At 47.6% G+C, this 25,554-nt stretch overlaps 1 protein-coding gene across 10 annotated transcripts in view; it reads right to left on the bottom strand.

Annotated features, from left to right (window-relative positions):
- Positions 1-25,554, bottom strand: part of LOC112994478 (CBP80/20-dependent translation initiation factor) — a 201,430-nt gene that overhangs the window by 57,192 nt on the left and 118,684 nt on the right. For 8 of the 10 annotated variants that reach the window (XM_064500940.1, XM_064500942.1, XM_064500941.1 and 5 more), the window contains 2 exons: positions 4,462-4,903; positions 2,245-2,574 (listed from right to left, as the gene is read on the bottom strand). In XM_064500940.1, the coding sequence (XP_064357010.1) occupies positions 2,245-2,574; positions 4,462-4,903 (772 nt within the window). The remainder of the gene's footprint in view (positions 1-2,244; positions 2,575-4,461; positions 4,904-25,554) is intronic. The other 2 variants (XM_026118850.2, XM_026118849.2) reach the window with 1 other exon arrangement.

Raw genomic sequence — 25,554 nt, 5'->3', positions numbered from 1 at the left:
CAGAGACCTCTAGCAGCACCACAGCTGTGTGGGCAGCAGCAGCAGGACACCAGGGACGTCTGTGGCAAGGTCCCCTCCTTCTCTGACTGGCAGCTGCACCAAACTGTTGTTCACAAAGTGGAGCAGGGATTGTCCCCGGGGAGCAATGTCTGTGCTGGTGGCAGAACAAGGGAGCTTCTTTTCTCCCATGCCTATAAACAAGTGACAGTGCTAAACCCAAGAGAGCAGGTATCCAGCGAGCAGGAATAAACAGCAGTCTCATTCCAACATTTCATCCACAGCAGGATCAGAAGCACTGGTGACCACCACGTGCTGTTTGCCCAAAAGACGACTCCACCCGCGCTGTGCACACACATCCAGGCACAACCTGGGAAACGAATAACCGAAGTGATGAGCTCCAGCAAGAGCAACAGACGTTCCAAAACCGGAGCAGTCTGGGACACTCAACATGTGCGCAAAACACAGTCAGAGGTGAAATGAGAGCTACTTTACGTACGTGCTGCAGATGATTTTTGTGCGTGAGGGAACAGCCAAATGGAAGTACAAAATAAAGTAACAGGCCAGTGGACAGCATCACTGTTACAGCTCCTGGGCAACAGAAGTTCAATCCTTGCTCCCCTGTCCCTGTTCCCAGGGAGCCTCCTGGTCATAACAGCACCAGATTGCTCCCACTTCCCTGGGAACGAGCTTCCCCTTCCCTCGAAAGCAGTACATGGCAGGTAGTGCCAGGAAGGGGTGACATTCACATCCAGCTCCCAGACCACCAGGATACTAATGGTCTCGTGTCAGCCAAAGCCCTGCATGCTTTCAACAGCTCCAGGGACCTTGCATCAACCAAAGTGTCCCAACATCTGCACAAGACTCACAGGCGCGTGCAGAACAACACAGGCATAGGGAGGACACTGACCCACTCAGCGTTAGTTCCGACACAGCAGTGGCAGTCCAGATGTTCGAGTGATTTGAGCCTCCCTGCCCTCACAGCTTCCCCATGCAACACCAGCCTGGACTGTCCTAAAAAATTCTACCTCAGCCTCTACTTTAAGAAGCAAGTGAGACACACCATCACTTTCCCAGTGCCTCCTCGACAACCCAGCATGCTATTTCATCCACCATGCATCTGAGCATGGCCTTGCATAGCCAACAGTATGCTAAAGCTGACACAGTATTAGCAGTTTTAGTCACGACCAACCTTGACCAGGTTTGGACAGACCATTTCAAGTTGAAAAATAAAGGTACCGTCAGTCTTGTAAGTCTCCACACACAACTGATAAGCTGAGCTTAAAGACACAGATTCAAGGTTTCAGCTCCACATCTCTTGTCTCCAGGAAAGAGGAAGGTGTACGTGTCACCTGCTGCTCCTCTGGAAGGGGTCTCACACCAAGACACAACCGGGGGGACCGTGCACCCTGCACCGTCAGGAAACGAGGTGGATAAGTGAGGGAGGCAGAGAGGTCTCTGAACCATGAGACACCCTTTCCAGAAAACAAACCCCACCTGCACAGCGGCCATGCTTCCCCAGCAGACCGCTGCCACGTGAGGACAGCCCTATTTCCCCACCACACACCGTTATTACGGGCTAGTTACCAGAGCCACTGCTTTTTTCTCCCCCGCCTTTGCTGTCTCTGATGGTTTTACAGCAGGACAACCAACTGGCGCTGCATATACCAATAAACAAGTCACCCAGAATAATCAGCGAATACACAAATTATGACTGTCTGGGTTGCAAGTGCAGCTGGTACAGCTGCGAGCCATGCGAGACGATGCCAGCAATCAGAAACCAGGAGCGAGCCATTCGGCCAGGCCATGCAGCCAACAGCCTACTCAGGGACCGTGACTTAATTTGATATCCCTGGAGTTGAGAGTCGTGGGGAAACAGCAAGAGAGATGGGCCTTAGCTGAGGAGAGCGGACCTCCACTCTAAGTGCCGCATTCTTCTCTCTTAATGCCGTAGGGATGTTGCCACAAGGAACCTGCTTACTTTACAGATGGGCCTTGGGGTGAGACACCAGATTTCCACATACAGCTCAAGAAATGGAACTGAACAACGACTGGATGATGCCTACAGTGTTACACTGTCTGTCCTAACCATAAAAGATGTGCACAAACAAAACCACAGAAACACTTCTGTTCTCCTCTAACAAACTGGGCACAAATGGAATTTAGTAAAAGCTCAGCTCTTATAATTTCTGGTCAGATGAGGCTGGACGCAGCTGCAGGTATCTAATTAGCTAAATATCTCATTACCTGCAACATGTTGAGGAGCAGGCTCCGGAATTTGGTTCCTTCCACCATGAAGAGAGCCATTTTGTCACAGAGCTTGGCAGCCGTGGAGGCAAAGCTGCGGTCCGTCACTGCTTTCTGATAGATGGTCTTGACAATCTCGCCCAGCATCTCCTCCGAGTTGGTGGAGTTCTGGGCCTCCTCCATGAATGTGGTGAGCTTGGAGTCAACATCGCTGCTGTTGTTCCTCATGCTGTTGAGGATTTCAATTAATTTGTCCATTTTGTTCTTTTGGGGATTGGTGGTTTCCACCGTGACTTCGTCCTGGTCCGTGAAAAGGGAAAGACAAGGCGTCTGTTACACAAGGAAAAAACAGACAGATCAGCCCTTGTTCTTCCAGAAACAACAAAAGGGGAAGGGGATTGGGGAGACATATAAACAGACGTAGAAAAATCAAGGCATCTTCTAGAGGCATAATGGTCTCATCTCAGAATTGGAAGACAGTTAACGAGGCCTGATCTGGAAACGTTCTCTTTCCCCGTTTCTCACAGTAGTTAAATCCCTAGTCCTCACCCTCTGCTCAGGGAGATTTGCTTGAGGCACTGAGCTGGGATGCCAAAGTCAGATCACTCCCAAGTGCCTTTGCAACCTGGGACAGGCTTCTGGGGGGTGCCTGCCTGTACCTCAGTTTCCCATCTAACATGGTAATAATGGACATTGTCTTGCCTCCGTTTGGAAAGTAAGTTCACTAACGTCTAAAAAATGCTCATAAAACAATTTTATCTACATTTCAATGTATATTTAATGATCTAACTTGGGATCAAAGATGTCACATGATCCAGCCACTAGAAGAACTCTTAAACTCTCCATCTCTTGACTGTTACACGTTTCACTTCATGCAATTTATTGCTTCTTTTTAAAATTTAACTATGCATTTGTCCCTTTCCCCCCCAGAGTAAGGCATGCATTCTGCTCGCTCTGGTATGCTCTCTTCTCTTCCTCCAGTTCAATCTTAAGAATGGGCCATACAATACAAACCTTTAGCAATTTCTTGCACAACTCCCATGCCAGCTGGCAGGAGCTATCAGGCCAATGGTGTTCACTACACACACTGAAGAGTGGTGCTTATGTGATGTGTTTCTTATAAGATTATAAGTTCCCAGAGCATGCAACTATTAAGCCTGATCCTGCAAACCTTTTCTCACTTGGGCAGGCTCACAGTAAGTGTAAGAAGCTATGAGTGAGGACGATTTTATGAAGAAGCTTTTAAAGGATCAGGTCCTCCATTACAGCAGGAGAAGCTAATGAAAATGAACACTCTGAAAGTCTCTGATATACTCCCTTTGCTTTAAAGAATATGAAAATAACTAACAAAAGCTCTTCCTGCCCTCACATTGCATACATAAATAGTAAATGCACATGTATTCAAAGGTACGCATTTCCAACATGCAGTTCCATGGAATTGTATATGTTTAGGTTGCTTTTGTTCATTGGAAATGTCCTCACAAACGCATTTTCCAGTCTGAAAAAAGCATCTTGAGCGAAAGAATTCTGAGTGCCACAGGGGGCAAATGGAGATTTTATCTCAGAATTCCTCAGAAATCTGAGGTTGAAGATTGTTTCCAGAAAGGATTTCTCCTCCGTCACTTGCATGCAATACTTTTGTTATTGTTGGGTAGCTGGAAGGAAGGGGGAAAGATAAGGGCGTTTCAATTCATTATCTAGATAAATGGATATCAGCTTTAAGTAGCTGACTCCAAATATTCAGCACTCAAAGTCTAAGCTTGGCATTTAGCTCTTTAATTGCTGAGAGACAAATTGCCTTTTTTAGGCCTCTTTGGAAAGCAGATGAGCTCTGCAGACTGGGATGCAGTCAGCTGGGATGAGCCATCGGGGAGCGGGTGCCTGCGTCAGGGCTCGCACGTGCACCAGCCTCCTCCGAATGCCTTCTGCAGGTGTCGGGGAGGCTTCACAACCTCCTCGGGAAACTCAACCTGACGGCAGCCTCAACCAAGGAGCCACATGCAGGTGAGCTACGAGCCTCAGCAGCGTGTCAATAAAAGGCCTCCTGGAGAAGCACAAAGACGCTTCAAGGCGAGTGTTGACACTGAGAGATTAGAAGAGAAGCTGGATGTGCTCATGAGAAGGTCCCCAGGAACCCAGCCCTCCCTTCATGTGGAAAACAGTCAAGTGCCAGACTCCTGTAAAGGGGAAATGCAAAGGTCCTCTAAGGCGTAGTACCTTTTCTTTTAGTCTCCTCCGCAGCCTGTCTTTGGAAGACTGAAGCAAGTTGATCTTGGGTCTTTCCCCAATGCGCTCGTGAATACTGTCTTTCCGCTTGATCTCCGACTCCTGGATATACTGCTGAGACTGCTTCTCCACAGCCTCCGGGCCCCGGTGCGTCTCTAGGGGAATATGCACCGTGCAGATGGAGGTGTCCTCGATTTTCAAATTCTCAGTCTCTTTGGCGTTTCTGTGCGTTTCTTTGTCGTTGGGCGAGTGCTTCTGGTTGTGGTGCCATCTCCGGTTCTGGCTGTAGCCGTGGTGGCCCGTCCTGCCCGAGGAGTGAGGGGCCTGGCCTCCCTGGTAGAGTTTCTGGTGCTCCCTGTTGTGTTTGGTGCCACCTTGCTGATGATCCGTGTGCTGCTGAGATTTGTTCCCGCCGGGAAGTCTCTGCTGTCGCCTGGAAAGACAAAGCAAGATGCTGTTACATCCTGTTACATCCCTTATCTTTCTGCTGCTTGGAACTGTAGCAGAGGAGCGATGAGGATGAGGAAGACCTTCTCTGAGGGGGTAAACTGAGGCACCATTAACCATATTTACTCACAAAACAGGCTCATTCACATAGCGCCTGTAGCATCAGAGCCCTGGTACCCTAGAGCAAAGGCACATAATGGCCAGGTTGTGCTTCTGGAGGCAGCACTGAAGGAAAAAATTGCAGCCGTGAAGCAGAAAATGCAATTTTTCTCCCTGCTAGTGACCAGCAGAGCCATGTGAGATGGAAATTACTTTAAAAATAATACCTGATGATTTCAGCCCTGCTGTATTCCTATAAATTATCCCAGCAGCCCAGTCTCACACCAACTCAGACGTTTCCAAACCCTGCTGAGCACCTCCATCAAATGCAACCTTGATGAATAGAAGGCACCTAACCCCAGACTCAAGTTACACGATACTTGAAAAATCACCTGCTATTGTACGCCGCGTGAGGCTTTGCCTGGCACGTCAGTACTAAACCAACCCGTCCCATTTGGTCAACATATCTTCTATCTCACCAAGCAGTCTGGCCCTTGGGGGGTAGATGCTGTGGTTCCCCCCACCACAGCAGGAGGGACAACTCCCTGGCATCCAACGTGACATCATATCTGACTCATGCCTCTAAATCTCCCTTCAAAACCAGGCACATTTCAGCTGAGGTTTTCAGGAGTAGTTAGATAACATTACTTTAGTCCCCAGGAAAATCCGTCCCTTGTTTCGGTGTTAGATGAAGCTTTGACATGAAAATGGGGAAGACTTGGCTAGTCCCATCTCGTCAACGGGAAGCCAGGCAAGGCAGAAATATCAGAAATAATTTTTTCCCAAAATGAAAGTAGTTCTAAACCTGCCTGGCCCGTCGTATCGTCCCAGCGACGGGCACCGCCGTTGTAGCACCAGGACCTACTGCTGCTAGTTAACTGCTCAGTTTGCAATATGGTTTTAAAAGTGCAACAGAAATTTCTGAGAGAGAGAAAAAAGCGAAAAAGCAGGCTACCAAATAACAGAGGTGCCTACACCAAATGTTTTCAGTCACCCTTTCTCTCTGAGAAAGACACTGACAGTTGCTCCCTGCTATTCTTACAAAATATTCTCCGTTTCTAAGAACCCTTCTCTCCAAACGTCCCCATTTCTGGAAATCTCCTAGAGTCTTGTTTGCACAACAGAGCTTGCCAAACGCTGATGGCTCCCAGTGAGGGCCAGGGAAGGAACAGCCGGTGTTGTGTTAAACACAAACGCCGTGGCCAGTATTTCCCTCCCTCCTTATGCAGTTGCAGATCTCAATGGTTCACTCGTTGGGGGAAAAAAGACCACGGAAGGCATAGGCTGGACGGTCAGAAGAGCCCAGCTCTGCCCTTCCATGAGTGCTACCACCATACCCATGTTGTTCATCACTGCCGCGCTTGGAGAACGAGAGGACACATACAGAGGTGAAGAAACTGAGGACTTGTTTTGGCAACCTACTTGCAGCAGCTGCCTTTGCTGCCCGTACATGGCCTTGCCCTTAACTCACATATAGGCGACGGGCTTGGACACCTCTCCCACCGGCAGCGCAGGCAGCCAGCACTGGTAGCTCCGGACAGGAGATAGCATGAATACGGCTCTGAGCGGACAACACAGAAATTCAACAGGCACCAAGAAGAGTAACTGCCCACAAATGATTTGCTTGAGAGGATGCATCTACTCAGAAGGGGCAAGCAAACCCACCCGGGCTGGGTCCAAGCCCCTTGCTGCAAGCAGTAGCCTAGACTGCAGGTCCCCTAAAACCCGACAGTCGAACGGAGGGAATGCTTTGGCAGCGTCTTTGCTTTTGCATCCAAAGCTTGCATTTTCTCTAGAAATATGTGTGGCGTGGCAAGGCTTCTCAGAAGCAGACACTGTTACACTAAACTGCAAAAAAAAGAAAAAAAAAAAAAAGTTGAAGAGCGAGGAAATTTTCCTCTTGTTTCTTTCGACAGGAAGCCGGAGCTGGAGGAAATTCCTGCCAGCAGATGCAGCCAGAGAGTGTCTTGCATCCTCCAACTGAACTTGGACATCTCGGATTTCCAAACGGGCTGTCAAGATTATCAATGTCTGCGACACACACATACACACGCACACAAATAGCGAAGGAAGTTTAAAGGTCTCCTTCTTGCAGAAGGGCAGGACTTAGGGCACTGCGGGGCCCGCCTGGCTTTGCACTCCTTCGAAGTGGGTTCACGCCGAGACAATAAAGAAGATATGAGGGGAGTGTTGCGTTTAGGGAACGTCGCATGGTGTTCACCTCCTCTGGAGGTCATGTGCCTTTTAGCAGCGTAATTCCCTGGCCCCTCGGCATGGACAAGCCAGGTTTCTGGGGATGCAAACAGAATTCTGGAGCATGGCTTTACCGGGGGGAGAGGGCAGGGCTGCAGCCCCCCTAGCAAGGAGGTTGTCCCGGCGTCTGCCGGCTTCGCCTGGGACCGCACAGGGGTAGCAACCAGCCCAGCGGCAGCTCCCTGCCTGCCTGTTGTCTTTCTAACACTTGCTCTTTGCTCCAAGAGCCTGCTGGATGCTTGAACGTTCAGCTCCTTACGGGGCCCTGGGGAACCGCGCCGGAGACTCGCAAGGGAACCTCTCCAGACGCGCGCAAAGTCAGAGACAAACAGACGGACGCGCGAGAAGGAAAGACACGGAGCGATGAGCGGTAGCACGACTGTAACCTATATGACTGCGTCGCTACCGGTTTTGTAGCTGCTATAATCCCCGCTCTGTGGCTCGGTCTCATCCCTTCACCCAAATTCCCATCTCTGTCCAGATAAATAGCACGGGGTATTTTAAACATTTCCCGTAGCAATTAATTTTGTTTTCCTAGCAGAGATCCGCACGGCTCTGCTAAGCATGATCTGCACGGCTCTGCGAAGCGTGCTCGGGCAAAGGAAGCGGCCATTCACAAATACCCTTCAATGGTCAGCGGCTAAACGGCCTCCAGCCTTGCCTGCCAAACCCATCTGCCGATCAAATCTGTGTTCTTTGGCATCCGCACGAGTTAAAACCTACTTTCTGAGGCCAACTGGCTCCTAACCACAGAGACTGAGGGCTTATGCTTGGCCAGCATAGGAAGAACAGGCTTGTTCTTGGTGGCAGTGGAAGGAATTTGTGTTTAGTCTCAGACCATCGAATCCGGGTTTCAGAGATATTCAACATGTTTTTTTGCAAGCTGAATGGCAGAGGAGAGAGAAAAAAAAAAGGAGAAGGGGGAAGCTTTCCTGTTTGCGGGAGCTCACAACCATTTTATGAGCACAGATTCTCCACATAAAGTTTTCCTGGCATTTCTTTGTTTCCTCTCAGTAATGCAGTCATACAAACGGCTTTCTAAAATGCAGAAAGAGCAACGCTCATGAAAAGAAGAATGTCAAAATAAAAGTTAGTTAAACCCCTTATCTAGCACTAAGTTGTCACATGCTTAAACCTGCAAGAGTTTGGCTGCTGTACGGCAGCGTTCACTCGCTGAGGTTTTGCTCTTCTCTCGTCTTGAGCATCTAAGTTTAACTGCTCAGCTTCGCTTTCAGTTTTGGGTTCTTATGCCTAATACGCTGCTACTGTATTTGGGTTGCAAGTATTGCACAGGGGCGATAAAAGCTGCACATGGACGCTGTTTCAAGAAGAGGGAAGGCAAAAGGTGTTTCTGTATTCAGACAAAACCGTAATGCGGCAGGGCACCCGACATGGTTCTTCTCCTTAAAACAGTCCAAATGTCTGGAAATCACAGAAATGACCTATGAAACAATCCAGCCCGTTCCCACTGCCATAAATTGTTTGCAGGGACATTTTTTCTAAAGACATAATGCTATCATAAAACAAATATTTTCTGCTGAAGGGCTGTGAAAGACATGCAGCATTAAAACACTTAAGCGAAAGCGGGCTATTAAAGATTACTCGGTTTGGGGCTTTAACAGTAAAACAGGGACAGGAAAGGCACCTCTGCTCATGGACAGGAGGGCTGAAAAGGCAATATTCACGCGGCAAGTAGCCGGACGAACACAAACGCAAACTGAAGCTCTACAGCCACTGCTCCAGGGCGGGAAACACCAAGAGTTAAACAAGTTAGGAAAAAAACCACAAGAAAAAAAAAAGGCAAAGGAAGGAAAATGGCAAACAAGAAGCGATGTCCATGACTTGGCAGCAGGCACGGGTGTGGAAGATAATCCAGCATTCAGGCAAACACTCGTTTTATGCTGTTATCCTCCCAACACCCCAGTGAAGCAAATGAAGCTCTACTTCTTAGAAGAAAAGCCAAAGGAGAGAGAACGGGGCCCGTATTTTAAAACTCTCTAGATGTTTTCCTGCACAGCTCTTGCTGCCGATTAAACTGACAGAAATAATCTCGTGTTTGCTCAGGGGTAGGAGCGTGGACACAGCCACAGCTCAGTGGACTCAGGATAACTCCCTCAGCTAACCTGGCGCCGTGGGAACCTGAAGTCACTTCCAAAACCAGGATTTTAGGCTTGCAATGCCAAATGCAAAAATAGTTTATGCTGTTAAAGATCTGGGCCCGAGTGATGCAGGGTCTCACAAAACCATCTCTGAGAGGACAGAATTCACTCCCCAAAAGTGCCTGAGCTTCTGATCATCACAAAGCACGAGGACACAGTGCCTCGTGGGGACATGGCAGTGTGCGTGGCCCTTGGCTGCTGAATCCGTCCGCCGTCCCATGCCGACCACTTGGCTCCAGCCCCAGGAAAACCATCCCTACCCAGTGTCCCATGCAGGGCTGCATACTCCATGGGAAGCAGCACCAGGGCACTAAGGTGGCTTTGAAAAGGGCCGAGTGAAAGACAGGAGAAGGCACATTCTCCCACCATCATCGCACTTCTGTCAGTTATTTGGGACAGTCATTTTCAACCCATCATCTGAAGACCTTCGGGATCCACGGGTTATTCTGAAGGACCCACAAAAGGTAAAGCGGAAAAGCAACCGTAATGCCGGTGTGCTTCCATGCCTTTCAGGGGTCCCCAGCGGCAGAGCTTGGGGAGACAACATACACTAATAGCCTCCTTTCTTCTTTACAATAAGCTTGTGTGGGTACTGAGCTGGAGAACCTGGCCAGCATCTGCACCTTGTAAGTCATGTTTAGGGCGCATGTTCATTCTGCAGTGGTTGCATTGGGACAGATCAGCCTTGGTAGAAAAGTAATCCCCTCTCCTCGCAATTATAATGTTTCGTGGTGATGGGCATGTTCCTCAGCATCAGTCTCTTCCCAAGCAGATGATGACCTCCAAAAAAAAAAAGAACCTCAAAGTATCAGGCCCTGAGGAAAACCCATAAGCATCCAGGGATGCACTCACTCCTTCACTGTGCAAAGCCACAGCATCTGCAAAAGGCAGTTATCCAGAGAAACCATACTGCCTCTGTTCTGCAGCATAAAATGGTCTTTCTGCGCCTTCATCAACAGTATTATTCCCCCCATGGTGTCTTCCCAGGGAGCAGGTATACCAGAATTTCCTTTCAAGCTAAACCAGCTCAAAGTTAACACCAAAACTGGCTGCCGTTGCCCCACTCACTTAAGAAAATGCTTCTATTGCGCGAGGAGCAATCCTGCAACTACAGACAGAGCAGCTTGTTACGGTCACTCTAAACATCTAAAATCTCTGGGTTTTATGGCACCTTGGAAAGGTAATCAGCGAGTGCAGTCAGACTTCTTCAGCTATCTGGAGAAGATATCTGGAGTGCACAACGGTCTCTCTTACCTGTTCCCTTTGATGTTGAATAACCGTTTTCACTTCAAGGGTCAAACTCTGATCCAGCTCAAGCTACCGACAGAACTCCTACCGACTTCAACGGGACCAGGAATTTGGCCATCAATCAGTGCGGAAACTAAAGAGACGTTCAGAGCTACAAAGAAACTGCAGAAATACTAAAAAGCAAGGGGAGACAGCCAGGGTTGCCAAGCTAGAAATAGGATGGTATCATTTGTGCTATCGTTTCTCCACTGATTTTTTTTTTAATTAACAAAACAAGATACCTTTCAACAGACTTTGGATCTGACAAATGTCTGCTCTGATGGAGGAGCCTATGCAAACAAATCTAAGACTCCAGCTGTCTCAGTGATTACCAGCCTACGTGCTCAGAAATACGGGATTCCTGTAAGTTTTACTACATCATTTGCTCCCAAGGAAAGGGACTGGAAAGCACAAGGCTGGGGAAAATAACTCCAGACACGTGCACAGCTGCAGTCTAAAACACAGTTGCTCTGTCCCGTCAGGCCTGCTCATATCCCTCAGCTAGACAAGTCCTCCGAAAGCTCGCACCATTTGTCTGGCATGTCGAAAGCCTGAGGACAACGCGGGCTTGCATTCTCCCGGCGACTGCACGGAGATTTGGTTAGGCGATTCCTGTAAATATGGAGAGCTCAGCAGCTCGATCTCCAACAGCACCCGGAAAATTCACCCCACAATGTGGAGCAGCCCGTGTGCTTTGGGACCGGGTGCTCTGGGCATCCCCCAGAAATGCAGCGCTGGATGATTTGCCTCTGGAAAAACTGCCTGAACATCACGCTTTGCCTCAGTCTGAGATAACTCTCCTACGGGACAAACCTTGCTGGACACGCCAAGCTCCTCGCGGGGAGGGACGATGTTTTCGTCCTGCTTTTGTGCAGCGCCTAACGGCTGGGGGGCACGACCAGGGCCGCGCAGCAGTCAACAATAAATATCTGCTCACAGTTACTTTGGCAAGAAGTTGAGACTTAACACTGGTGCCGTGCCCAAGGTCTAACCTTCTGCTTCCCGTTAATCTTTCTGGTGCTCAAACGAAAACATTCCTCACCGCATTTTGCTTGATGGCTCTCCCGTGCCCTACTGCATTTAGACAACTTCTACAGAAGTTGTCTCCAGAGAAAATCAGGTAAAGGTGTCGAAACTGGAGAACAGAACACAGGATACACAGAAAGCTTGTCTTTGTCTTTACTTCTACACAAGCTATACGCTGTCTTTGTACCAGGAGCAATGCTAAATCTTGGGAATGTCTCATGATCAGCTTTGCTATTAACATGCCTGTGATTAATCAGGAACTGCTGATATTAGGGATTACGGTCTGGCACTGGAGCGGATTCTGAATCCTGCAGGGGCCCCTCAGGATCTTCCACCCCCAGGAAGATCCCATGGATTCGCGGCACCCTTGAGGCTAGAAGAGCACAGGATCCCCAGCGCGTAACGTTATTGCAGTTCTGAACGGAGGATTTGCTGGGTTAGATCTATCGGATGAAAGGCCACCTCCCTCCCTTCCTCGCTCCCATTTTCTTTTTGAAAATCCCCCCAGGATTTTCTGTTGAGAGCCAGAGAAATTAAATATAACTATTGGAGTCATCAATGAAAGAGTTAAAAGTCTCAGAGATCCTGATACCAACAGTGAAAGCTAGTTTCTGCATTGTTTTTCTATTTAGTTGGCTGGATTAACTCAGCTTGAAAAGACAAAAAGGCAGGAAGAAGCAGAGCCCTCTTAAATATCCTCCTGAACAAACCGATTTTTCTGGGTCCAACCTTTCTGAATGAAGTGTTTCACCCAGCGTGAAACGTGCAGGAACCCCATCCCTGGCACGGGCGGCAGCCCTGGACACCGGGCACAGCACGGTGCTCTCGGAGGCCGGCCCGACGCGGCTCTCCCTAAGAGGGTTCCCCAGCCCCGCTGTCCCCTCCGCGCTCCGGTCACCACGTCCCCAGCCGTGTCCCCTCTGCCCGGGGCTGAGTGCCACCCCGGGCCAGGACAGCCGCCGTCGCTGGCAGCAGCGGTGATTAAGCGGCGGTCTCGGACCTTGTGATTACCCTTATCCGGGGTGCACCGATCCGCGGGATTAAAGCCCAAATGCCTGGGAGCGCGCGTGGCATTTTAGCACATGCACAGGGATTGGCAGGATTGGTGCTTTGGACTCATATTCAGTCCCCTCTCCCCCTATACCCTTTCATTTTGATCCACGGGAGGTGCCGATCACCGGGCTCCCCGTTGATCCCTAAGGGAGCTAGGCACCATCTGAGCCCACCCCGAGCCTGGGGACTCCAGGGTGTCTACGCTGGATAACACCAGCCTTTGGGCAGAAGTTCACTGCTCACATGCCTCTCCAAGATGTTTCTGGAGCTCATGCTTAGGGTGGAGCTTGACTATAATTTCTTTCAGCCTCAAAGCCGGTTTAAGGAAGCCACCACCTCTTCTGCTTGTCCCCAGCCTTGAATTCAAACGTCTGCAGGGCAGCGTGGTAAGCCACGCTGGGCAACTCGTCTGAATTAAAAAAAAATAGGGGAAAAAAACAGAAATATTCCAGGCAGACCAGCTGCCTAATCTTGTGTGCTGCGCAGCTCCACAAATAGCCGGACCGGCACCACCGAGCAGCCGGGCCAGCCGTGGCCAGAGGGGTTTGTGCAAGGCAGCACTGCTGCTGCTGCTGACAAAACCACCCGTCGGCACTGGTTTTAGACACCTAAGGAACATTGTGGCCCAAACTGGAAGGCCTTCCGGCCTTCCAGTGAAGACCTAGATGGAATTTTACAGCATCTAAAATTGGTGCTGAAGATCTACCCTGAGGGAGCATGGGGCATTTTGCTATTATTTTTATGAGGAAAAAAGCCTGACTTTCTGTTCTAGAGGCCTGACTTCTCCCAAGAAGTGCTTTTCACCAAGCCTGCTTCCATCAAAGGCACTCTGATGTTTTACGCACGTGTACGACGATAACTCGGTGTCATGTCACTATAGAGAGTATTGCAGCCCAGCCTTGGCTGTTTTCTATCTTTGCCATGATTGAGAGTGGGAAACATTCAAATAAGCTTGACGGTTCCACACAATTTAATCAAAAACCTCAAAACCCCACAAAAAGCAACAACCACCAACTCCAAGCATGAAGAACACAGGACTTCTGTGTGTTTTTCCTTTGGCTTCCTCTCTCAGACTGGTTTCGCTTGGCTCCAGTTTCATTTTTGTTTGCATTTTTCTCTGATGAGAAGGGAACAAGATGTCATGTTCACTTCTGAAAACAAAAATGAAATTATTCACACTTCTTTTATGCCTTTTTGTCACTAACGTTAAAGACTACACCAATCACTAGAACTAGCCTAAGCATTCAAAAGGACATTACTTCTTGGAAGGGTAGAAAATCCACCTGTCAGAATGGTGGTGATCAAGTTCTAAAATCGTCACTGAACATTTGAGACATAACATGTATTTTACATTTTGCGTGTGTGCATCTTTGAATACACGCAACCAACTCTAGAGGACAAGAATAGCCAACAAAAACAACGATATGAGGATAGAGATGTTTTTGACTGATAAGGCTCATGGTCAAAGAATCTGGCCGATAGAAAAGCATGAGGAAATCTTGAGATGAGCTTCCTGCCTGCGAACAACCCTCTTCATTGCTGTGGTCTCTCAGAGTACACTCACAGCAGACAGCCCTTCACTGGGCCCAGACACTATGCCTCTCTTTGTGCACTAGAAGTGATTTTGTTTGGCCTTTATAAAATAATTAAACTTAAAACAAAAGGCTAGTCTTAAAGGACTTCATGCAGAGACACCTAAAGAGCTCACATGATAGCTAAATACATCAGAAAAGTAGTGTAAGGCTGATGCAAAGCAAGGTCCATTATGGGAAGTGTTATCTTCTGTTATGGGATGCTGACTGCATGTGCAATGAGCAAGGGTCTTTCCAAGCACAGAAATGAACCTCATTTCTCCCTCATGCTTTTCTGCTGCATCTCTTCACACCTTCGAGCCCCAGCTCGGCTCCCTTCATGGTGATGGGCAGCCCACTCGTAAGAACAGTAAAAGGAGCAGAGGAGCACACGGTCCGCAGGCTGGAGTGCACAGAGATGGTGCTGTTGGCTGAAAGGGCACTGCACTAAGTCCATCGGAGCAGGCTCGGCAAAATGATGAAGAGCAAACTTGTCTTCTGCTGAAGTCAAATGAAACTCCTCGCATGCTGAAATGCTTGGCTGGACGGGCTGCCTGAGTCAGCTCTTTTCTTGTAAGCTTCATGGAAATGAATCTTCAGGAGGAATTTAAGTAGCTGTTTTGCAACACCAGCTTGGGAAAGACATCCCAAGTACAGATGGCATGTGAGATAGCTCCAAAACAGCTCTTTTAAATGCTTTGCTGGATCTCCCACAAATCATCAGGAATGTCCAGATGGAAGCCCTTGTTGCACAGACCAAACAACCAGCTAGGAAGACACCCCCCGGACTTCAAGGCTGATTGCCCAGAATGGTGTAGAAATCGTTGTAGTGATTTCATGTAGAAATTGCTTCAAAATGATTCTCTTCATAAATTACATTACTTGGAACTATGTTTTTGGATTCTTAGCTTACTGTAAATATAACACCAAAACTACATGAAAACCATAGAAGAACACGGCAACAAGCAACTATATCCATTTTAGCTGAAATAGTTTAAACACGAAATACATAACCACAGTATGCAATGTTTCCCAAAAATCTGCTCAGTGCAAATACACATGGATCCTGGACTACTGGTAAGAATGCGAGTTGAATGATACAGATTCATCTTTTACTACTTTGCAATAAAAGAGCTTATATCTCAGACTCTAGGCTCCTTCCTTTAAAAATACACCAAGACTGATCAGTTATCACAAGATCAGATAATCCTCTAACAGATATAATAAAATGTAAACTCACGCCAAGATGCACAGACTCCCAGACACAGCCCCACACCATCCGTCCACGGTCCTGTCCCTCACGATACATCCTAAATAGTACGTATAAAAACCCCACCTGCTGCCTTTTTGTTCAGCTGTTTTCATTTAGACCTCTGTGACTCTTTGACCCGCAGCAAGGAGACATCCTCAGTTTTTCCATATCCTATTTATATCAGTGCTTTCTAGTGAACAAATAAACGTCTTTCCTGTAGAAGCTCAAGCAAGATTTGACAGGATCTCCTAACAGCTGTCCAGACACATGAGCCGATCAGAAGTCCATGGCAAGCAATTACTTCCGACACAGGGATCTGGTAGGACACCAACCCAAGGAGCAGAGATGCTTTGGACTTCTGTGTGGCTAGAGCAGCAGCGTCCCAGCACCACTGCCCCAATCCAGTAATGCACGGTGCATCGCCGCTTCGATGTGCATCATGTCGCGGAGAGGCTCAAAGTGAGGAAGAGCCACACAGTCCCAGGTGGACCTTCCCACCTGGGGCCCGAATGTGTTTTTACCAGTGTTACCCCAGTGCCGCAATCAGAGAAGCGTGTCCTGATTCTTGCTCTGGGCAGCCCAAAAGCACCATTCATGGTGGCTACCAGGAACGGGCAGTGAGTGATTTGCACCCCTCTGCCCAAACTGCCTTCCTTGCCCAGTGTCCTGCAGCAACCCCTTGGCCATGCATGGCGTTGGATCAGCAAACAGGTCGAGCTTAGAAAAAGAAAGCTTGAGGAGAGCAAATACGGATTTCTGAAGAATCACCGGCCTGACCCAAATCGCTGCATGGCACCACAAACACCTTTGTCTCCCCGAAAAAGGGACACGAGTGGAAAAGAGCAAAAGGGGATGGGAACTCCTAAAGAGCCAAAGCTCCCATATCATCAAGCCATGACCGAACTGGAGTAAATCAGTTCGCATCAGCATAGATATTTATGCCAGGCAAAACTTCTGCTGTGGGAGGTCATTCTTGTTTTTGGTTTTACCCTGCAGTGATAAGTAACAACAAAATTAATTAAAATTGGCCAGTTTAAATGAAGGAAAGAAGCCTACTGCCCACTCATGTCCTGGAGGAGGTCAGGCCAAAGACATTATCAGAGACAGAGTAGATATTCAACGCCTTCATGCCTGTTAATGATCTCGGCACCTTCCTAATCAATCTAAGGACTATCTTTCCCACAGATGGTCCCTTGGAGACAGACTGCTGAGACTTTAGTAGGAATAAACGGAATCAAAACAGTTAACAAATATCCAAAAATAGAGCATAGTTAACTTTTTTTTTTTTTTTTTTTTTTTTTTTTTAATATGGAGATGAAAAATCCCTGGGTGATTTACGTGCCAGTAGAGATATTAGCTGCATATAATAGATGCAATATTTTTAATACTAATATTTTGGGCTGAGACAAGAGTGGGAATGGAAAGTATTTCCAGTGCCTTGACTTCTTTATTTTGCAAACATCAGTTGCTAACTGGGGTCAGACAGAAATATTGTTTCTGCAACAAGAGCCCAAACAACTTGAGCTGGCAGCTTCTTCACACCGAACCATGCCAGGAGGCACTGCAGAGATCCTGCACATTGCTGTTCCCAGGTCTCTGGGGCCAAAGTCCCCACTCCAGCTTGCAAGGAGAAGGAAAGGGTTTTAAACACTCTTGGTAAAGAACTGGGAAGCTGCTTTATAGGGTGCTTCGAGCAGGATGCAAATACCTATAATAGATTTTCTACAGCCCTAGAGGCTGATATGAAGATCTCGCACTGCATTTATAAAATCCATTTCACTATGTGATGCCTTGTCCATCTTGCTGTTAGCTGGAAGAGCCTGGAGAAGGCATCATTCCTGTTAATTTGATGGGAATCCTTAGCTCCCTTCTCAGGAACATACCGTGAACCACGGTTTCCACCACCTCCAGGTACAAACGTATATTCTGGGGCTTAGTCCGCATTGATCTTACCCCAAGGGGTGGTGCGGAGGGTGACAACTCACGATCCCAAATACTTTTTTTGACCTCACCTTCTTCCAGCCCTACATGAGCGAAAGGCACAGAGGGAGCCTGAGGACAGCCTTGATTTAGGGCCTACCCTGGCCGGGATACAAAATTGTCAAATAATCTTTGAGAGCAACCCAGTGACAAAACCCTTGACGATAATTACAAGTGATTTCCCGCGAAAGGGTCCAACCTGCTGCCAGGGATCCCCCGCTCTGATTTCACTGTGTGGAAAAGCAGAGGCATTTTCCATCCTTCCTACGGCAGCTTGTTACAGGTTACAAACCAGTCTCTGAGGTTTTATGTAAACCACATGCCCTTATACAACCATAAATTCACATTGCACTGAGCCATATACCTTCCCGAGTGACGACCGCAAGATTTAACCCAATCGAATGTCTGAGCTGAGAAAAGGGGGGGACGAATCCCCCAGAAAATGGTTCCTGAATCGCCAAGTGCCGCACGTTTATATTAAAGGATTAAAAGCAGGAGAAGGAAAATAACCGCTTATTCATTCCACTGACAATGCCTGCCATGAACTCACGTTGAAAAACAACACGTAGATGGAGAAAACCATTTTCAGCGTCGAGGAGCTGCGCCGGAAACACTCCACCAAAGAGAAAACCATTCCAATAACAGATCGGTTTCCTAGTGGAGAGGAACCTGCTGCTATATTTCCTTCCCTCAATTCTGACAGGCTGAAATAGTAGCACGTAGACGTTTATATTTTGCACTACATGACACTAAAACGGCAGCCTTTAAGCACAGTCTCATGGGTGAAGGGATTAGTGCACAAGAGCAGGAATGCGGAGGCCACAGGTTCACCGCAAGGTCTGCGCGGGATGAACTGTGCAATCGCTGCCACTTCACTCCTTTTTGCCTCAGTTTCCTCACACCTAAACCGGGGATGCTGATGCCAGGCCTAATTGCTCCTAATTGCTCTCTCATGACTTGTCTGGCTGACTTCACCCGATTGCTACCTGTGCCACGCTATGCAAAGCGGATTTTCCTGGTAGACACATACCAGCGAAACTCTCTCAGCAGCACAGCTCGGAGGACATCGGTATAGCTGAGTCCAGGTCCCTTGGCTGGTATGGAATATATCTGCCTGAGCACACCATGACTTTGTTGTTTAAAAACAAATAAACCATAACTTCAGCTAACAAAGCAATGCTGAAAGACCTGAACCGCCCGAGAGGCACCTTGGGTGATGGAAGGTCCCAGCTCAGGCATTCCTGAGCTCTTCTGTCAACGCTCCCTTTCAAAACAGCACAACCTGTTTTAAATGCTGACTCCGATCTTGTTGAGTCCAGCTTCCTTAAACTGAACAGCAAATATAAGTGCTCAGTGGGTCACCCCACTGTCGCAGAGGTGGGACACATCCCAGTCCTCTGCAGGCCAGCAGCACCAGCACATTGGAGAGCCAAGTATCGCGACATCAAAAGGAGGAAGGTTGAGAAGAAGCAAAGGAGATCCAGCTCTTCTTTTGCTCTTACTGACCTCCCTGGGGAGATATCTACTTGCTGTCTTCTCTCCTGACGCTTCCCCCACCGTCAGCGAAGGGAGAGAGGCTTCTCGGGAGGTCACCTGTGAAGGAACCACCTCCCGGAGGCTGGCGCTCGGCTCATGGCGATAGCCTGCACCACCGAGGCCGCAGCAGGGCTCCAGCACAGCACTGAATTAGCACAGCTAATTGGGAATTACAGATTGCTACCCCTCTGCTGATGCACGCCAGCGTGCCCATGCTTCACTCGTGGCAAACATCAGATAAGGCAAGTCATGGCAGACCTCGGCGATGCAGGCTCAGCTTAATGCACTCTGCATTAAAAACCAGCTAGGAGCGCGTGCACACGGGCAATTACCACGGCCCAACTCATGTGCGGTAATTCATTAAGCCGCAGTAACGCAATCATTTAGCCGAGTCCTTTTAGGAGCAAACCGACGGAACGATATTGCACTCGGGGGACCTGCAGTTCAGCAAATTAATTTAGTATAATAACTTCAACAACGTTGCGGACAATCAAAATGAAAGAAACAACGATCCCTCTCTAAATTGCCTGTAACTAACACTTCAGCTGATACAATATTCATCTGCGACCGCAGAGGCTGCTCTGGCAGGCCGCGCATGGTGAGCAGCCTCTGTGCCACCCACGCTTTCGGAGATCTGTCCTCCCATAAGTGTCCACTGCTTACTCGGTAGCGTCTTAAGTATGAACACTTAATCCTCAAGAATTCTCATCTTGAAGAAGAAACACTTCAAGAAGTAGCACTTCGTTTCGCCCTACGGGATATCAAGCTCCAGCCAGCGCGGCTTGCCCCGTGCATGGCACTCGCTTCCGAAATGTAGCTTTGATGCAACTGCTGCTGAAAACGTGGCCCGTCCTTCACCAGTGGCTGAACGTTTCTAAGCCTTAAGGAGGACAGCAACTATTATTTTAACAGCATCTCTGCAGCCAGTGGCTTTCAGTTGTTTAGAAGTGTTTTCACTATAGTTATTTGCACCTTTACACTAACGAGATGCTAGTACTGTCACTCATTATTATAGCAGGCAAGTACTTGAATAAGACTTTTTAGTTAACGAAATTTGATTCAAACTGCTACTAAGAAGAAAAAGGGTGTTTCAACCTTTTTAATTCCTTCCTCTTTTTTCCTTCTGTTTTAATACCGTTTGTTGAGCTCAATAAAAATGCTAGAAAACATTGTGCTTGAGGTTAGTTTTCAGCAAGCATGCAGTTCATCTGAAAAACTGCATTTTGTTCCAGCTACAAACAGAAATTCTGCGCTGAAATAATGTCTCGATATTGTTGCTTTCTTCAATAAACATCCTCTCCACTCACTGCAAACCTCAATAAAGGGCTCTGAAAGAACAAAAGACATTTCTGTATTGTTTTAAGTTCTCTTCCTTTCTGAAAACCTCAATTAAAATGGTGAAAAAGCAAACGTGTCAGTACTACACGCTTTAATTATGAACTCATTTCTATTCACTCTCCCAGCAGGAGAGATTTGCCCTCTTGACCTTTGAGAACGGGTTTCTGAGGCTTTTCCAAAATTTCACAGCATTAAAAATGACATGTTAATGTCAGCTGTAAAACACGTTCACCTTCACATTCACCCAAAATAACTTGCAATCTTAAAATCTATGGTGAGTGACATTCCCATTACTATTTTTATTTGTGAAATGAGCACTAGTGCTGGGCCATGAATAGAACGGTATGGGAGCAGCTCTCGAAATAGTGCAACTTTAAAGACAGCAGGAAAATTGCAGGAATACGGACCTTCACGTCAGCTTATTGTAAGGAGTTTTGAAATAAATATCTTGCATGGCACACTCATAAAAGACGTTCAGACTTTTCTTACCAATCTGATTAATCTTTCCAACCCCAAAACTACCCATCTTGGAGACGACATGTGTCACTGCAGTCTTAGCCTTGTGATTTGACAATATGAGACTTGCTGAAACAAGTTTTCTTTTGGTAAAGTCTATCCGAGAAAACACTTTGCAAGACAAAATGTTAAAATAACCCAGTTACGCATGCACCTTTCAGCACAGAGGGACAGATAAGGAGGGTAAGCAAGAGGAAAAACCATTATTTTTTAACCAAGGGATTTCATGAAATAGTGGATAAGAGGACGGTGTATGTGAACTCAGAACCAGATCATAGGGAACGCACAACAGCAGATTCTCACATAAAATGAAATAATATTTTCCTTTAAACACAAGCTAGAAAATGGTTTTAAAATTCACACGCAGGACTACAAGCCACTCCAATTTACAGTCCATTCCTAACTCTCCCATGATTTCAAGTGCAAATGACACAGACACCTATGTGTATATATGTTTCTATTAATAGTTAGGACTCATTCCAAGGGAATATGCATACATCCCCAACACAGCTTCCTAGAAGTGAGGATCCTACAGCCAGCAGAGCAATTCACAAAACCCTGTCTGATCCCATGGGTTTGGAGGGGCTCGTATGCTTTGTCCAAAAGATGCGTGATGAAATTTCACTCTAATGCATGTCCTGCAATGCCACCATGTCCCAGATTCTAAATTCAGTCATCTCCTGCCTTAGGACTTGCCAGATTCGTGAACTCGGTAGCCACCCCCCAAGATCCCAGCAGTCACAGTCCAGTAGGAATGGTCCTTGCACACCGAGCTCACCACCAGGCACAGCAGTCACACCGGCTCTCCTTAGCTGCTCTCTTTCCAAAAAGCACTGGGTTGCCCTGCAGCCACTTTCAGGAAAATAAATTTAGTCATTAAAAACGTTGCTCGGGAAGAAGGGGATCTGCATCTTGGTCCCTCCTTGTCATGAAGAAACTCAGCCTAATGTCTTCAGAGTCACATATACCTGGCTAAAAGAAAGGCTCAGGTTGGGGCAGCCTGTTGAAGTTGGCTCGTTCTGTAGTCAAAAATACAATGTTCCTGCAAAGAGGGAGCGGGAAGGCAGCTGAGTCCCTTCCTGCTGGTGCAGGCATTCTCCAGGGAAAGGGGAGTCCTCATGGCAGATCCTGCTACTAGGCTCTTTACACACATCTTACTAAAAGCCCCTTTGGAAAAAACACAGAGCACAAGAAGACAAGCTCAGAGCTCCCCATCTGTGGAAAAGAAAACCTCTAGAAAAAGGTGCTAATTGTTAATTGAAGTCTGACCAATCTAGAGGTGACAATGAGCTGCAGTTTTAAGGGGAGCAGGCCATGCATCTCCATGGTTCAGGGCTCCTACACTTGTGATACCAGCAGTTTGTGCTGTCAGCACCTACCTAAAAAGAACTAAGGATGAAAAAGCCAACCATGCTTCACCCAGGCTGCTGAAAAGCCAGCAACTGGTATCAACTTCTGCTCATTAGCACTGCCCAGCTGGCCGGGCTGGTAGACCCAGCTGCAGGAGGACAGTTGATGGTATAAGAAGGGGTTATTCTTGCCAGTGAAGCCAGACAGGAGTCAAGAAGCCAGGATGGAGAGGGGTGAGTGAGAGAGCAGATAGGCCATGATGTAAATGTGGGTGAGGCATTTCATCAGCCATGTGCACCTTCTATGTGCAGACACATTTTTTTCAGACAGCAGAAATATATATGGCAGGCAAGCTCTGAAGTGGAGACTGCTGTCCCCAAAGCTTCACAGGAGTGCCAAGAAAGCATAGGGAACCTGCTCTCTGCAAGCATGAAAATAACTTGGTGGAAAATCTTGCATGTCAGGTTTCAGGTGGCTAAGAAGAGATTTCTCTTCCCTGAAATGAAATGTCCAGTCTGAAGTCTTTCTTCTCTTTGAAGAGAACACAGAAACAAATCCTTGTCCCAGTGTTTCCTCTTGTGTGAGGTGTTTGGGCTCAGCTCCTCCCAAACTTCTTCATTGTTCAGATTTCCTTGGTTCTGGTCAACATGGGAAGGTGAAATAAAGCAAGGAAACCTGTTCTTGCAAGATGGCCAGACTCATTTTTCATATTTAAAGGTCAGAAGATCTCTGTGTGAAGCTCTTCAGTTCCCTGAGCGTCTGTGAACGCAACCTTTAGAAATTCCCGCTTTGGCCCAGGGGAAGAGGAATTCTCCCTCCTCTCAGTGCATTACTGTAGGGCTGGTTATAAAATTGAGTCTTGTACAAGGCCTTTACCAGAGCACCATGGTGGAGACTCTCAGGCCCTGTATGTATGTGCCTAGAGTACAGAACAGCTGCTCCCCCAAGAGCTTACAATGGCCAGAGAAAACATCATTTAATGCGTGGGGAAACAGAGGCACAGAAGAAGGGACTTCCACAGCTTCACACAAAGAGTGGGTTCAAATTGCCTAACTTGAGGTATCTGCAATGTCAATGACTAAGTACGAGGTATCTGAACTCCTCTTATAACCAGTCACAGCCCAATCCCTATGGGCAGTGGAGGCTGGAGAGCGATTCACCTGGCCAAACGCCTGCTTCAGGATGAGATGAACCATCCTCCGAACTCCACTGACTGTATGGACCAAATCCCCACTGACTATAATGGGAACTTGGGCACTCAGTTCACAGATGGTCATCTTAGCTATAGACACATACGGTGGGATACAGCTGTCTGCATCACTGGAGACTCTCTAAGGCATCTTGCCTGGCCTCCACCCCATCTTGTTGCAGGTTTCACATGGGTCCAGTGTCTGCTAGCTTCACGCAGGTGTTTCACGATATCCTCCAGCATCTAAAATAGCACTAGACATCCGTGATTCTGCAGCTGAATCCCAGCTGTCACTGGCAAAAGTGAGAACTGAAATGTCCCATGTCCTACCTAGTACCTTAGCTACAGGGACAAGCTGCTTCGCTAACGTCCATCCTGGTTGTGCAGCTGTGGTGTGCATCCCTTCCCCTCCGTCTGGAAAATAACTCTCATGAGAACAGGCAGCGGTAGAAAAGAAGTGAGGGAAGAACTGTCAGTGTTAACAAGATGTGGTCCTCCAGTGCAGCCCCTGAGGTCACGCAGTAAGGGGGCACCAAAAAAATACTGAGTTTTGAGAAAATCAGCTGTCCCTTCACCTCAGACACCCACAGTGCAAAAATTTCTCCTAGATGTTTTGCTGGAACAATTATTTTACTTTCTATGAAGTAACATCATAAAACCCTGAGCTTATCCAGCAGGCCATTATTTTTCTATTGAGGTTTCATAACAGCAAAATGTTTTGCCAGTGGTACATAAGTCTTTCAGTCAGCTGCAGAGATGGAGAAAAACAACCTGCAAAAGTGTCCTGATGCCATAAAGGCCACTGGCAGCAATTCCCATTAAATTTAGTCTGCAGGACAAAAGTCACTTCAGTCACCAAGATTATAAAAAAATCTGAAGAAAGGGCCCTGTGTTGTACAGTCTTTATGTAACGACAAAGCTGCTCTCAGCAGAGAGGTGGCAACCCTGCAGCTGGGAAATGCACCCAGCTCTCTCCTGTCACTGACTCCTGGCATTAAAGAAAAGGGAACAATGAAAGGAAAGGATTAAATTTGCTTAGATGAATAACTTTTAACTCCCTCTGTACCACCCCTTTAGACAAACATACAGGGAGGATGAAGCAGATATGAAGAACGGTGGTGAATATGGTGACTGTCCCAAAGTCCTGCTCATGCAGACTACATCCCGTTGAACTCTCAAAGGGTTTTTTGCTCTTTGCACCAGTCTTGAATCAATTCTGCCACCATCTAAAGAACCCAAGTACTCACAGAAGTACATTTTCCTTGCATCGCATGAAAGACCAAACTCTGTCAGCTGTTGTTAGCATCAGGAAAGGAGCTGTAGATACGGCATTGCCTTTCGTGGTGCGTTTTGTCAGCAGGCTTCCAGCCACACCATCTGCCTTTATAGGTGACTCACGGCTGGGCACATTTGTGCTGACCTCTTCATTACGTAAGGGCTTAGTCCTGATGAAAATGGCTCAAACAGAGCAGGTGGGTAGAAAACCCCTACTCACCCCATCACTGTGTCACAGATTGAGACACAGGTGACAGTCAAAACAAACTCCCCGATAAATGCTAAATACCAGCTGCGGCACCTTAATATTATTGGTGTTTTAAATGGACCACTCCAGTAATGGCAAAACCCTAAGCACACAGCTTTGGGGATGGTGCTGGGGCATGCCAGTGGCTCTCAGAAGAGGCAGTCCAGAACTGATGCTGGATATAAGCCCGGATGAACTTAAGCTCCGGAGCCAAGAGGAACCAAGATGGCTTTACCAAGCCCTGCTGGATGTTCACCAGCTCAGTGCAGGGCCACATTCAGTTCTGGGAGAGATAAAAAGATGTGCTATAGGGCTGGCTGAGGCCTGTGGGGCTTGCGAGCTTAGATTTGCACTCGAGAAGCTGCAGTGCTTCCCAGAAGATGCCAGTCCTAGAGCAGGCCGCTCCACCCATGGCATGAGTCACTTGCAGCCGGATACCCACGGGTCATCACAAGATGGCTTTTTGATCATTCAGTGCTCCAGAAATGCTCTTTCCATGGGGATCC

This window comes from Dromaius novaehollandiae, chromosome W, assembly GCF_036370855.1.
Source record: "Dromaius novaehollandiae isolate bDroNov1 chromosome W, bDroNov1.hap1, whole genome shotgun sequence".
Lineage (NCBI taxonomy): Eukaryota > Metazoa > Chordata > Aves > Casuariiformes > Dromaiidae > Dromaius > Dromaius novaehollandiae.
This window is presented reverse-complemented; position numbering and strand designations above follow the sequence as displayed.